The following is a 13394-nucleotide window of genomic DNA, read 5'->3' as shown; positions in this document are numbered from 1 at the left end:
ATGAAGTTACAATATATTCAAATTGTAATAACAATTTTAAAATTTATATTCTTAAAAGTAAATATTATGATTTGTTTGACTGATTGGCAAAGGACAGCTCTTTATTTCACAATATTTTTACAGAATAAACCAAACATATGGAATGATCCTCAACCGATATAAAAAATTCATGATCAACAATTAAAAAAAAAATCCATAATATTCAAAACAAAAGTAGATTCTGTATATGGTATAATGTAATTGAGGCGTAAATGACCATTTAAGTGGAATATAAAACTGCGTTTTCGTCTTATATCAAAATATAAATAGATTCATTCTGGGAAAGAATTAATGAATGATTACCGCCAGTGAACTCCCGCGATGCACAAAAAATATACATTTTATATATTAATCAAGTTCATTTTCATCATATAATAAAACCCAAAATTGAATTCAGTTTCTGAAATAATGATATGATGTCATTAATTCAGGAAGAAACCAATATCTTGTACTTGTGTGTAAAACAGGAAGTTGGACACCGTCCAATATCAGTTAAATTGGTTTGTCAGGATGTTGAAAGTATATTGCCAATAAGCGGAAGCGCTAAAATATACGAACTTGAAGTGTCGATATAAATGAATAGTGCGTTTGAAAAGTGATTAAAAGGATGGGTCTACGGATTAATAAAAAATATTGATATTAAAGAGTCCGTCAGCGTAAAAAGACAATAAGAAAGTATGGGCGTAGAAATCATGAAATGAAATACAGAGCATATCAAACAAAGAAAGACAACTTCGGTCCTTTTAAGCTCAGACTTGGGGGGGGGGGGGGATCATAAAGGGAAATGTCAGGAGAAATAGTTCTAGTCTGCATGTAATGATTCACACTAAACTGCATGCTTCTCTATATTAAAAAATAACACTTGGGTTAAAATATACTATTATTTTTTCGTTTATGCTAAGTTTGGTTGTTGCGCTGTGCAGATCCCAGAGGAAAATTCTAAGGAAATTAATTAAAACACCTCAAAAATGAAAAAAAAAATCAACGATATAGTCTGTGAGGTATTAGAGTATTGATAAACGTGTTTATAGTATTATTTTCTGCAAGTAAATTGATTAATTTGTTAAATGCCATCCACACACAAATAACTACATGTATATTGTGATTTGGAGGCAGTTTTTTTGGCAGGAGATGTACTCCAACGACAGTTCTATATCTATAAGTAGATGTATTAAATGGTGTAAATGTATCATACGCATCAGTATCTCTACATTTTCTGCATGATACAATTTGCAACATGCGTGGGGAAAATCTCTCTCTCTCTCTCTCTCTCTCTCTCTCTCTCATATTTGAATTCTTAATTTTAAAAAAAAAAACCAATTTTGGGATTACCACACACTATGTATGTAGAAAATAACTATCTCCACAAAATTGCCAATAAAGTTGCCTAGCAATGGGTTATTCGTAAAATCAATGATCAATTTATACCTATAATAAAGATACAATGAAGAACGGTGGGGGAATTTCCTTTCTTTTATGTCACTCCGTTTACACCCAAGTTCCCTGTTCTAACACAAGCTTCCGAATCGTCAGAGACAGATTTTCCCGATGCCATGGCTAAGGCCAGATACCCAAGCACCAGAGACCTGTTTTTGATGTGTGCTGTACATGGCATCGTATTAGGTATGTTTTCAGATAAGGTGCAAGGAGATGGTAACCTTTACAGAGGTTTGTATGCATCAGAGGTGGAGGTCCTGAGAGACAGAGAAATTCCTGCTGACCTTCCCGAGGAAGAATTCAGAAGTGTCCGTTCGGCATCCACCTGCTTGCAAAAGTGTTTGGGTGTTCCGAAATGTCTTTCGTTTCAATGGAACCTAATGGAGGGACGCTGCAAATTGTACAACAACAGTTTCTCTTCGTCGGATAACAGCCAGATAGGGAACAGATACTACACCGTTATCAAAGGTTCTAGCAATAATATATTTTTAAGCTTTAAATTTCCTTTAAAATGTACATTATAAAGCAGTTGAACATGCAAAACAAAATTTTAAATGATTGAAAGTTTCAACAATTATTATGCTTTTTTTTTAAAAAAAAAAGATGGTTGCCATCAGGACGGATACCTCTATAACAGTAGGCTGAGTCTCTGTTGGAGACCGTTTTCACAGAAAATGAACTATAGCGAGGCCTTACAGACCTGTCTGAGAGATCGAGGCAGACTTCTCAGGGTATCTTCACTTCCGATTTGGGAGTACCTTAAAACAGAGCTAGGTGAGTCTTTAAAGGTACGTCAAATTAAAGGAAATGTAGAAAAAAAATGGTTATTTCTATATATTCAGTAAAACAAGGTTTTCAACATTCAAAATAATTCTACAATCCGGGATGTTTTTTTTAAATACATCTTACTAAGTACATTTACACGATTGTATGTTGAAGAACACCAAAACAAATTGGATATAGAAAAATATTTCTTAATATGAAAAATTAATGTTCTCACGATTTATCAAGATGCGGGGCCGGGAATTGGAAGAGGCAATTTGATGAACGTTGTGTAACGCGATTAAAATTATGTCATAGCGCGTACAAAAACCCCCCGAAACAACCAAATTTTGACTGACACTGCTGTTTCTTTATATTTCAGCCGAGCACTCGATGAGCTTGTTCTGGGTCCAAGGCACCACAAACGGAACCCACGTGGTTTATGACGATGGTACCGTGGCGGATTTCATGAGCCTCGGTTTCGAGGGAGGGGCCGAAGAGTTGGACCCGGGCGGTCGCTTTATCATCGCTAGAGATCAAGACTTCCAGTGGATGAACGTGTGGCCTGGTTCCAAAAACGGTTTTCTATGTCAAGTAGCCTCCAAAACCGGTCCCGACACCAAAGGAAGCGAACAGGAGGCGCTGTACATGTACTAGTACATGTGTATATACATGTGCAATCCACATGTACATTAGGGCGATAACGACATGTGTATTGTTGTTCAACAGTCAAGTTGTTTGATCTTTTTAGTTTTACGATAGTGTTACCGAAAATGAAAATCATGTACAGTAATGAAAATAAATCCACGTGAAATGTTAATTATCTCGTTATTTCTGTCCAGGGAAAGGGTTTATTTAACCATTTTATCTCTCTCATTATGACTGGCGATATGCATTACGTGGAGAGTAGGGGTTCGAGTGTATGTGTTCCTATAGATAGGAGGACAAACTCAACAGGTAAATTCACATCTATCTTAATCAAGTTTACCGTTATCAGTTAAAATACGGGTACATGTCGAACAGGAATGTTTACACAAAGCAAATTCTCCAAAGACATTTTTGAAAACACAAGGCTGCTTATGGGCGTTTGCTAAGGGCATCTAGAGAGTAAAGATGGTGGTTTTGTCGACAAAATCTGTAAGTACATTTATTGACCGTGGACATTCGCATGTTGCTGAATTGTTATTAACTACTATACCTAACCACCTTTAACTGCTATTAAAAGTTATATGTATTAATATTGATTTTTTTTTCAGATGAGCTGGCTACCCTGTTTTACTGTTCTCGGTCTATGTTGCCTTTTACATGTAGTTTACGGTCAGAACATTAAGGTGGAATATTACAGTCGTGCCACACTGCAATGTGATAACGACAAACTCAACTTGAGCAGCAGCAATCAAGCTGACGTGGTCAGCAAAACATGGATCCTCCCAAACGGAAACACAGTAGACAATACCTCAAAGTCGGACATGGTGGAGCGAAATGTGCCAAGATGGACTCTGTCCGAAAACTTTGCAAACTTTAATCTGACTTTAAACAGGGTAGATGACGACGATTTTGGAATGTACACGTGTATCGTGGTTTTTAAGAATGATAAAATAAAAGTTGTTCGGCGGGGTCTGAATGTAGACGGGGCCGACTTTAGCAAACTACTGGAGACCTACAGGAAGAATGCCATTACTGGAGGGATAGCGGCGGCGTGTCTATTCGCGGTTTTCGCCGCCTCGTGTGTCATATGGCATTGCCGCTACAGTTCGCGCCGCGAAAAGGACCAGAAAAAAGAGGGTCTAGAGACGGGGGACCCTGCAATGAAAACCTTTGACAATGCTGCAGTAGAGATGGAGGAAACGAATCACCTGTGACGTGGTTTCACTCAGTAGTTCTTCTTTTATAAATACCTTGCATAATCAGATCTCCCTTCGGCTTCGTAAGAAATAGAACTATTTTAACAAGACCTTGGACTTTCAGTTGGATGTAGCAATCTATTTCTTGCGTCAAAACAAGTTAAAATGACTCTGGTTTTAAGCGAAGTATACACCGATTGCGTAGTCTTCGCTCAAAAGCCAGACAAAACCTTTTGATTTCAAAGAGTCATGGCTGAGAGGCCTACAATGAAATAGACAGGCCTACTTACGTCACATTTGCCGTTTGACTTAACTCCTTAAAGTACAAGCTCTTGTTAGAATGGTTCTGTAGGACTGTGAGTTACATGTACTTTACATGAACAGTCCTTGTTGTCTTGTATATGGGACTTGCAATCTGTACGTAACAAGACATTTCTATGTACACATTAATAATTTTACAGTTTTCATGAAGTAAAACCACAGGCACTTGTTTCTGAGAAAAAAATTTACCCTATAGTGTGTTATTATTATATAGGGTAAATTTTTTTCTCAAAAACAAGTGCCTGTGAGTAAAACTAACAGACTTGTGGTGAAAAATTGTAATATTAACTTAAACGTGCGATCATTTTGTTTGATATCAAAAAATCGTAGTTTTGTACATTGCATAGAATTTGAGGTAACTTAGTGTATGATTTCTATTCTTTATATACATGTAATAAACTTTAAACTAAAGCTCGATTTTTTTTCTATATATCTTTTTACACAATATACATGTACCCATGTACAAGTATCTAAGCAGGGACGTACATGTATATACTAAGTACGTAAGTATATACGTCCCTGAGCTAAGTAATCAAGCCCCCCATTGGTAAATGAATATATTGGTCATAATAATATATAAAACATGCACTGACTGCATATACTTCAAATATCCATTGTACAACCCAAATATTTATGAATTGGGATATATATGACAAAGGTAATCTCAAGACCTAGGTAAGTAGCCCTGAATACTCTCTGAGCTAAGAGACCGCAAAGTGTGTGTTTTGGGGTGCTAAAATTAAGGTCAGTATATAACACGATACATGTGTAAAGCGTCATTGAGCTAATGTTGATACATGTTCATGCATTAATTGACCTTTTGTAAGGTCTATTCGCCGCTCGGTCCGCCCCTTCTTACGCGGATCCAAACATTTACTAAGGGGCGGGTGTCTAACGGATATAGTTTTGTTCGACAGGGTAGGGGGAGGATGTCGATCCGGGCCTTTATTCGTTAATGTTACTACGTGAATTTAATAAATCGAATTTTCCAGGTAAGGAGGATAAATATACGTGTACAAGTGTTTGTGCTTTAAAATGTGACTGTTTCAAACACCGCCCCTCCCACAGACATTTGAGTATTTAAATTAAAAAATATCATAATATAGAATTTGAATTCCTAACTTCTTCTGACTTCCTATGTAGAGAACCGTTTTAAAATATATCTCATTTTTTTTCAGAAAAATTAACATGGATTTGGAAATAGACATAACCTGCCTTTAGATCTATTATCCTGCACTTAACATTTAATTTAACCTAAGTAATGAAATAAAAAGAAGTATTTTTTCATGTATTTTTAAATGTACGGAATTGGATCCAGCAGACAAAATGCCTACATCGTGTGTGTGTATATATGTGTGTGTGTGTGTGTGTATGTGTGTGTGTGTGCTCTCCTATATAGTACTGCACTAACATTTGTATTTTGTGTGATGGCTTAAAGATAAATGAAAATAGGAGGCATACAGCATATCTATGGTTTAATTGATATTGTTACATACAGTTCATTGCATGTCAAGGAAAGAGAAAATTTGATATAAAATGTCAACAATATACAAGGAGCATTAAAATATCAAGAGTGTTCTCATTACATTTCTAGTTCACAGAAACTACAGTGTACACCGTAATCACGAAGAACTCTTTCCCGGAGAACCAAGGAAATTGAATTTTGCTTTAGTGACTTGGCCATTTCTTTTGATAGTAGCCTTGACTTCCAGTTCTGTGCCACCGAAAATCATTTCACACATGACACTTCTGTTGCGTCCGCCTGACGTGTCAGGCATGGCGACCTCCATCTCTCCAATCTTCTCGCATCCTTCATCCGTGACGTAGGCTGGGTTTAACTCTGTCGATGTGTAAACCTGAAAGCACATAGACGTCTGCTCATCCTCCACCGGATTGTAAGTATTCTCACTCTGCACCTCATTGACTTTCAACTGCTGTCCTTTTTCGACATGTTTCGAGAAAATGTCTATACATTTGATTTGGTTTCCATATTTCTTTTTCTTCTCTGGTGGGTGAATATTAGGATTAAAGTTCATGGTTGTTGCCACTCCGTATGTGAATTTAGCAACACGAGACGATATTGTGGCAGGTTTGTGTCCAAATAATACTGCTCCTTTCAGCACAGCTAGTCCAGCTTCGGGGGGAATAATTACTCTCATGTGTGGGAAGGCCTGTTTGATTATATGTTGTAAAATGGGTGACTCTGAAAACCCTCCCACCATGATGATATTATTTGTATTGGAAATCTCGTGTTTCTTTAACAAGTCTGTAACGTGAGCAACAATATTATTACTGGCAACTTCAAATAAACCTTTAAAGACTTCTGCAGTGATGCGACATTTGTCTCCTACCCAATTTATCTTCCCTGAAAATTTTGTATTTTCAATTGTGTCTTTAATATCTTCTTCAGTATCTTCCTGAAACATTTCCACAAGAGAAATGGGAATTTTGATGGTGACTTTTCCCTTGGTGTCTCCAGTGATGGCCCGTTTCTTCGTTTCGAATTCTCGGTACATGTCCACGTGGTCTGCTGTGTGTTCTTCAGCAAACTTTCTCATAGTGGGGGCGCCGACGATTTTGATCAGCATTTGCTTGTAGGCCTCGTCCACCTGCGTCCCTCCCCAGGCCCCTCCACTGGCCTTGTACAGCTCTTTGAGGGTCAGGTCTACCTGAACTTCATGGACGGTGATGTCTACTGTCCCTCCTGAAAAGACAACCATTGTGATCATACAAAAAAGCTTATGAAAAACAAACAGAATTAAAATTATTTGATTTGTACTGTTCAACAGTAAGGGTTACTGTGGTTTCATTAATATTCAAGGGTACCAATTTTCGTGGATAAAGTGAAAATCACAGTTTCAAGGATACGTAAATTCGTGGCAAATGACCCTATCAATAGAAAATGTTAATAGAAATTGCACTTCAATGAACATTGAATTTCGTGGATCAACAACGAAATCCACGAAAATTGGTATTCAACGAATATTGATAAAACCACAGTATACATGTAGTACATTGTACTTATGAGCCTTTTGCTATCATTAAAAGTGTTAGATAAGATAATGAATAGTTCATAAAACATATATAAATTGTATGCAATAGTATGATTGAGCTGTCATATATTGATATATTAAATGAAACTTTTATCACAAACTTCTCGTAACTCAACCTCACAAATAAAGTCTTGACAGGCTAACAATCCAACCATCTTGTCAGTTCAAAATGAAAGGAACAATTTTCCTTCTTGGCATAAGTTTTTATAAATCAGTTCTCAGCCATGATAAGATAATAAATTTGAATCAAGTGCTGCGTTGAGTATATTGTACCTCCACAGTCCAGGACTAGATATTTGCTGCCTTTAGAGAAGGCCACAAACCCCTGGGCCCCACCCTCTGCTTGAAGTCTCTCCACCGGAAGATGTTTACAGTATAAGGAAGCTGCCTCAGGCTCCAGGGCAATGAGTAGCTGTTCCTTTGCAATACCAGCCTGAAAAAGATATCCGAATTTAAAACAAGTAAGGTTTTACCACAAAAAGTAGTTTAAAACAGATATAGAACCGTTTTAACAAGAGCTTGGACTTTGGGTAGTTGTGTCAAACAGCAATGTGACGTAGGCCTGTCTATTTCAGTGTCAGCCACTCAGCCGTGGCTCTCTGAAATCAACAAGGTTTGTCTGGCCTTTGAGCTCAGACAAGGCAATCGGTGCATATTTCGCCTGAAACCGCGTCATTTTTAACTTGTTTTGACGCAGAAATTAGATAGCTATGTCCTACTGAAAGTCCAAGGTCTTGATAAAATGATTCTATATCCAAAATGATAACAAGCTTACTGATAGCTTGCAATAACCCTTAAAACAGAGATATCTGAATTCATTACAAACATTTTATTTCCCTAAAACACTTTAAAAAAGAGGTATTCAAGTTCATAATTAAAACAAGCATGTTAATGATGCTATCATCCCTAAAACCAATAGTTCAAAACAATCTTCCAGATAAACCCACAAACCTGCCTTTTAAAAAGAACTTTTCAAATTCATTACCAGCATGCTGGTCCCCTGCAATACAAGCATGGGAAAGAGAATACTGTGGTTTCATTAATTTTCGTGGGTATCAATTTTCGTGGATTTTCTGAAAACCACAGTTTCAAGGATACGTAATTTCTAGGCCAATGATCCAATCAATACAAATTGATAGTTGAAATTGAACTTCAATGAACACTTAATTTCGTGGATCAACTTAACAACGAAATCCACGAAAATTGGTATTCAACGAATATTGATGAAACCACAGTATCTAAATCTATAACAAGCAAGCTGAGAGTGTTGCATAATTGATACATCTCTTTCTGGCACAAACTTCTTGTGTTAATTTTGACTAAGTGTAGAACAAACTGATCATAATAAATGCCATGGCTTAGTTTAGCACTTGTTGATAATACTTAACAACAGCTGAACTATGTCGATGCACAATGTCACCAACTGGAAATCAAGAGCTTTATCAAAGTTTCAGCAGTAGGTAATTTTTTTTATACATGTAAAACAAGTTGAACCAAATCAATATTCTAGGAATCAATTTTATTCAATATTGAAACGATCCTGCCTTTCACCATCATTCAGTAGGCTGAATATTCCATATGGAATGTTTCAGGTGCTATTCAGAAGTAACATTTACCTGTCCTATATAAGAGAATTTTAACCTTGTGTAACAGAAGAGGAAAGAGGCATTTCTTCAAATAAACCAAACTGTGAAATTAATTTAAACAAGTTTGTAGTTCATGGCCAACCGATAAAACTGCTGTCCCAATTTTTACTTGGATGAACTACGGTACTGGTTCTTTGAATTGACCATAAACAGCCCATCCACCAAACTGGGAATCAGCAAATAATTATGCATCAACAAACCATGAACTAGTATTTCTATATGTTTCCTATAACTCACTTTTTCTGCGGCTACCCTCATGAACTGCTTGGCAGCGTCGTCCCAGATAGCGGGGACTGTGAGGACCCACTGTATGTCTGTCTCCCTCACCCCCGTCGCTCGTTTTTCTAGAGTGTCAAGCAAATGGCCCCTCAAGAAATTGATGGCTGCAGAGAAGACATCGATTGCCTTCATTTCCTTCCCGTCTGTGGATTTTATCTTCACATCCTCTGAAAGCCGTTCCTTAAACAAAATAAATTACATCAATTATTTTCTTGAGTTGAGTGTACTCATTTTATGCATGTACATGAAATTTAGTAGTCAGTGAAATGTTTGTGATTTTATGCAGATTAAATTTGGAGCATAGCATAATATAGCATACTTGTATATGTTAATATGTTAATTTCAAAATAAACATTTCTACATTTACATGTATATACTATGGATGCCTTATTTCATGCATGTTAATGCAATCCCACTTATTCTATATCAAATGATAACAATGTAGAATTTTGAGTGCTGATCTTTTGTTGTAGATTTAAAAATCCACAAGGGATATATGCTTCCCAAAATTTAATATTTCCTTCCTTTTCATAAAGAATTTACATTTGGTACAGTAACCTGAAAGTAAAAACCCCTTACAAGTCTAAATAAATCAATTTTTAGGCTTATATTTTCAAAATGCCCTGATCTAGGGGGTGGGGAAAAGGGGGAAGGATTCTGGACTCCATCCCCTGGAAAATTAGAATTTCTTAAATTTACGAAGTTAAATTACTGAAAATAGGCCTCATACCCCCTTTCCCTCTTTCCAGCAAACAGATTTCCATCAGATCCTAGAATAATTTTTATGACCTGCGCATGTTCGATATCTAAAATGAATTAAGGTGGATTAAAAAATTAGATATATTACCCACCTTTTTGTTAAATAGGGACATCTTAAACCGTCTGAAAAAGTACCACTCCTGGTGCTCCTCCTCCTCTGCTAGCTCTGAATATTTATCTTCAGCTTCATAGCCAAAGGAATCAAACACCTTGTCCTTGTCAAACAAGACGCAGGTCGGGGTTTTTAGTGACACCAGGCTTCTGGAACCCGCGGCCCAGTTGTTTGAACAGACTTTCAGGGGATCGGTGTCATATTCGTGTTTGAATGAAAAAGCGTAGCCACTGTATGTGGTTCCAAAGTCAATGGCTGCCACTAGAAGTTTACTTGAAGTTGACATATCAATCAATCTCTTGTTCTTGACTCTGCAATCAATAAAAAATCTCTAGACTTTATAGAATTGCTTTAAGTTCTGTGGTTTCAAGTATGTTTGCAGGAATGAATTTTGCAGATTTCGTACTTCTTTTGTGGCGGAGTTGACCTTTAATGCTAATACAAGAGTGAGGATAACTCAGGAGATCCGTAAATTCAAGCCGAAAAAATGGTCCTTAATGTGTCACTCATCATAGATGATCTTGACTTCAATGACAAATTGATTTTATGGTGGATCAACTCATCAACAAAATCCATAAAAATTGAGGTTCAACAATATTCAGGAAACCACTGTATTCATGATTGAACCATCAATGTAACAAGAAAGAACACACAGCAATATGGTTTTCACCGTGTTTGTTGGAATGAAAGAATAAACTGAAGAAATAAAAAATATCTTGACTTGGAATCCAATCTGAGATGCTAAAAATCAAGTAAAATATGTCTGCTTTCTCATGTCACAAAAGTCAAGATATAAAAGTAGGAATCTGGGAAATTAAAATTACAACAGCTATGATGATGATCAAATGACATTTTTGAGCTAGCCTATGATTTTTTTTACAAGGAATCCCTGTTATCATAGAAAATGTATCTGACTATTTTTAAATAGGTCACACCATGCTTTATATACATTTATGAACTTAATCAATTCATTTTTTGCACTCGATGGCCTTTTCTTACTTAAAAATATCTATATCTTAAAAATCAAAAATATGGCATTGAGATCATTATCATACTCGCATGATTATTCTGCGTTTGTACGCAATTTAACATGCAAATTATAAAACGAAAGTAAAGATGTTATAACAAGTTTTTCGGTATCATTCCAATTCTGTTCGAGGTCAAAGGACCTGATGATTCTTTTTCACTTTATTTCAAACTGATTTCAATAATTAACATTAAAATTAATGCTGATATGCTCACCGATAGGATACACAAGAACATCAATTGAAACTTTTTAAGTCCAGGTTGTCGCCATATTTCTTCCTAAGGGTTTCCCGATCTATATTTAGCATAGAAAAAAAACACTAATCGCCGGAACAGTGGTGTGACGTACATGTACATTTTTGACAGATCATAAACGCGCACTGTATATTATGTTGTATATTCTACACATATTCTTTTATATTTTGGTTATTACCCCCATGCTATGCGATAATCATTCTCAAATCTTTTTGTTTAGTAATCATGGTAATTGTTCCATATTTTGACCGCATATATTTTTCTATAAACATATTTATTTATTGCGTACTTGTTTTGTTTTCGTTCGATCCTTTTTTTTAAAATTCGTATAGAAATGAAATATTAGTAAAACTTTAAACATTTTATTAAAATTGAAATATTACCTTAGTCATACTTAATTAAGTTATTAAAACTCAGGAACACAGACGAAACCAAAAAATAAAAGGTACAGTAATTAAGAGGGCTCGGTGGTTACGGCCATTTTTAGACTGTATTGAACTCCTTTAAAAGAAGAGCTCTGTATGAAAATCTACTGTGGGAAAATACCGAAATTTGATATGTAAAACTTATTGATTTTTCTTTACTAAATAAAAATTTATAGGTAAACAAATCATATATCTGAAAGTTTTATAGTTTTTTGTAAAGATTCGATGCATGGTTAATTCGTTCACTAGACCACCGTGCCTCCTAAAATAGAATTGTCAGTGTAAACCCAATAGAATACGTATTATACTAATATATTTTTGCCAAAAGAGTTGAGAAAATTACAGTTCAGAAAAATAGTCCTTTGATGAACAAAATCACACTTTTTAATTAATAATGTCAAAAGTGCATTTTGATCAGAAATCAGTCATTATGACTATTGAATTCAGAAAATATCTCAATAAGTACTCTGTCTTAAAGGGGAATGGTCACGCTTTTGGTCAAATTCTGTTTTTCTGTTTTTATTATTTACAATGCTTTTGGACAAGCCATTGCATAGGGCACGATCATAAAACGTTGATGTAAGTTTAGACTTTATCAAGTTAAACTTATCTATAACAGTCTTATTATATGACTGCAACATATGATGGAATATATTTAATGTTCTGTTATAAGGATTTTTATTCATGAAAAATTCTAATTGCATGTATGAATCGATTCTGTTTAGTTTGCTGTATAATGAGATATTCCCTTCCAATGTACTCAATACCATTTTACCACTGCAGTCCGAGAGCATAGTGTAACGTGCTCGGTTGAATGAAACGACAGAGTGCGGAGGAGGGGCATGAAAAGTCCCTCACCATCAAATATACCCGGTATGTTGTGACAATCGAAACAAAAGAAATCATATTAAAATTAATTGATTTGTCGGCTGTCGGAGAAAGTGGAACAATATATGCCAAAAAAAAATAAATAAATAAAACAAAACAAAACCGCCCCAACGAACCAGTTATGTAACCATGAGCATAAAAATAAAATTCACGGAAATTGATTGAGAAAGTACAATTACTTATGTTTTTTTTTCTGGTAATCGGACGTTAATAAATTAAACTTACAAGAAGTTTTCGTAGAGAAACAGATCTATGTGAAATTGTATGCAAAACAATGGATATGTCTTCTAAAAACAATCCTAGTATGCAAAATATCAAAGATACTACAAGTAAAAATTGGACCAGCAAATTAGAAAAGTTAGAACGAATTCTAAGCGTTTGGAAAAGAAGAAATTTAACAATATTTGGTAAATGCACAGTTGTTAACACATTAGCAATATCAAAACTTGTATATAATGCCTTTATACTATCTAACCCAGATACTGGATTTTTTAAAGATGTGACAAAACTCATTTTCAATTTTTTGTGGAAGAAAAAAGATAGAATTA

At 35.5% G+C, this 13394-nt stretch overlaps 3 protein-coding genes across 3 annotated transcripts; 2 read left to right on the top strand and 1 right to left on the bottom strand.

Moving 5' to 3' along the window:
- The first annotated feature begins 1493 nt into the window (after positions 1-1493).
- LOC128193046 (uncharacterized) lies at positions 1494-3058 on the top strand. Its single transcript, XM_052866234.1, has 3 exons — positions 1494-1944; positions 2080-2250; positions 2621-3058. Exons 1-3 carry the CDS (start codon positions 1593-1595, stop codon positions 2893-2895), a joined length of 798 nt encoding a protein of 265 aa, XP_052722194.1. The 5' UTR covers positions 1494-1592; the 3' UTR covers positions 2896-3058.
- A 138-nt stretch (positions 3059-3196) lies between these two features.
- On the top strand, positions 3197-4814 carry LOC128193047 (uncharacterized). The gene is made up of 2 exons (XM_052866235.1): positions 3197-3375; positions 3495-4814. Exons 1-2 carry the CDS (start codon positions 3352-3354, stop codon positions 4098-4100), a joined length of 630 nt encoding a protein of 209 aa, XP_052722195.1. The 5' UTR covers positions 3197-3351; the 3' UTR covers positions 4101-4814.
- A 1047-nt stretch (positions 4815-5861) lies between these two features.
- Positions 5862-11584, bottom strand: LOC128156549 (heat shock 70 kDa protein 12B-like). Its single transcript, XM_052818722.1, has 5 exons — positions 11495-11584; positions 10233-10563; positions 9340-9561; positions 7730-7889; positions 5862-7107 (listed from the first exon to the last, which is right to left on the bottom strand). Exons 2-5 carry the CDS (start codon positions 10536-10538, stop codon positions 6026-6028), a joined length of 1770 nt encoding a protein of 589 aa, XP_052674682.1. The 5' UTR covers positions 10539-10563; positions 11495-11584; the 3' UTR covers positions 5862-6025.
- Between the last annotated feature and the right edge of the window lie 1810 nt (positions 11585-13394).

The sequence above is a fragment of the Crassostrea angulata genome, chromosome 7 (assembly GCF_025612915.1).
Source record: "Crassostrea angulata isolate pt1a10 chromosome 7, ASM2561291v2, whole genome shotgun sequence".
Taxonomy (NCBI): Eukaryota; Metazoa; Mollusca; class Bivalvia; order Ostreida; family Ostreidae; genus Magallana; species Magallana angulata.
The sequence above is the reverse complement of the archived record's forward strand: the minus strand, read 5'-3'. Positions and strand labels throughout refer to the sequence as shown.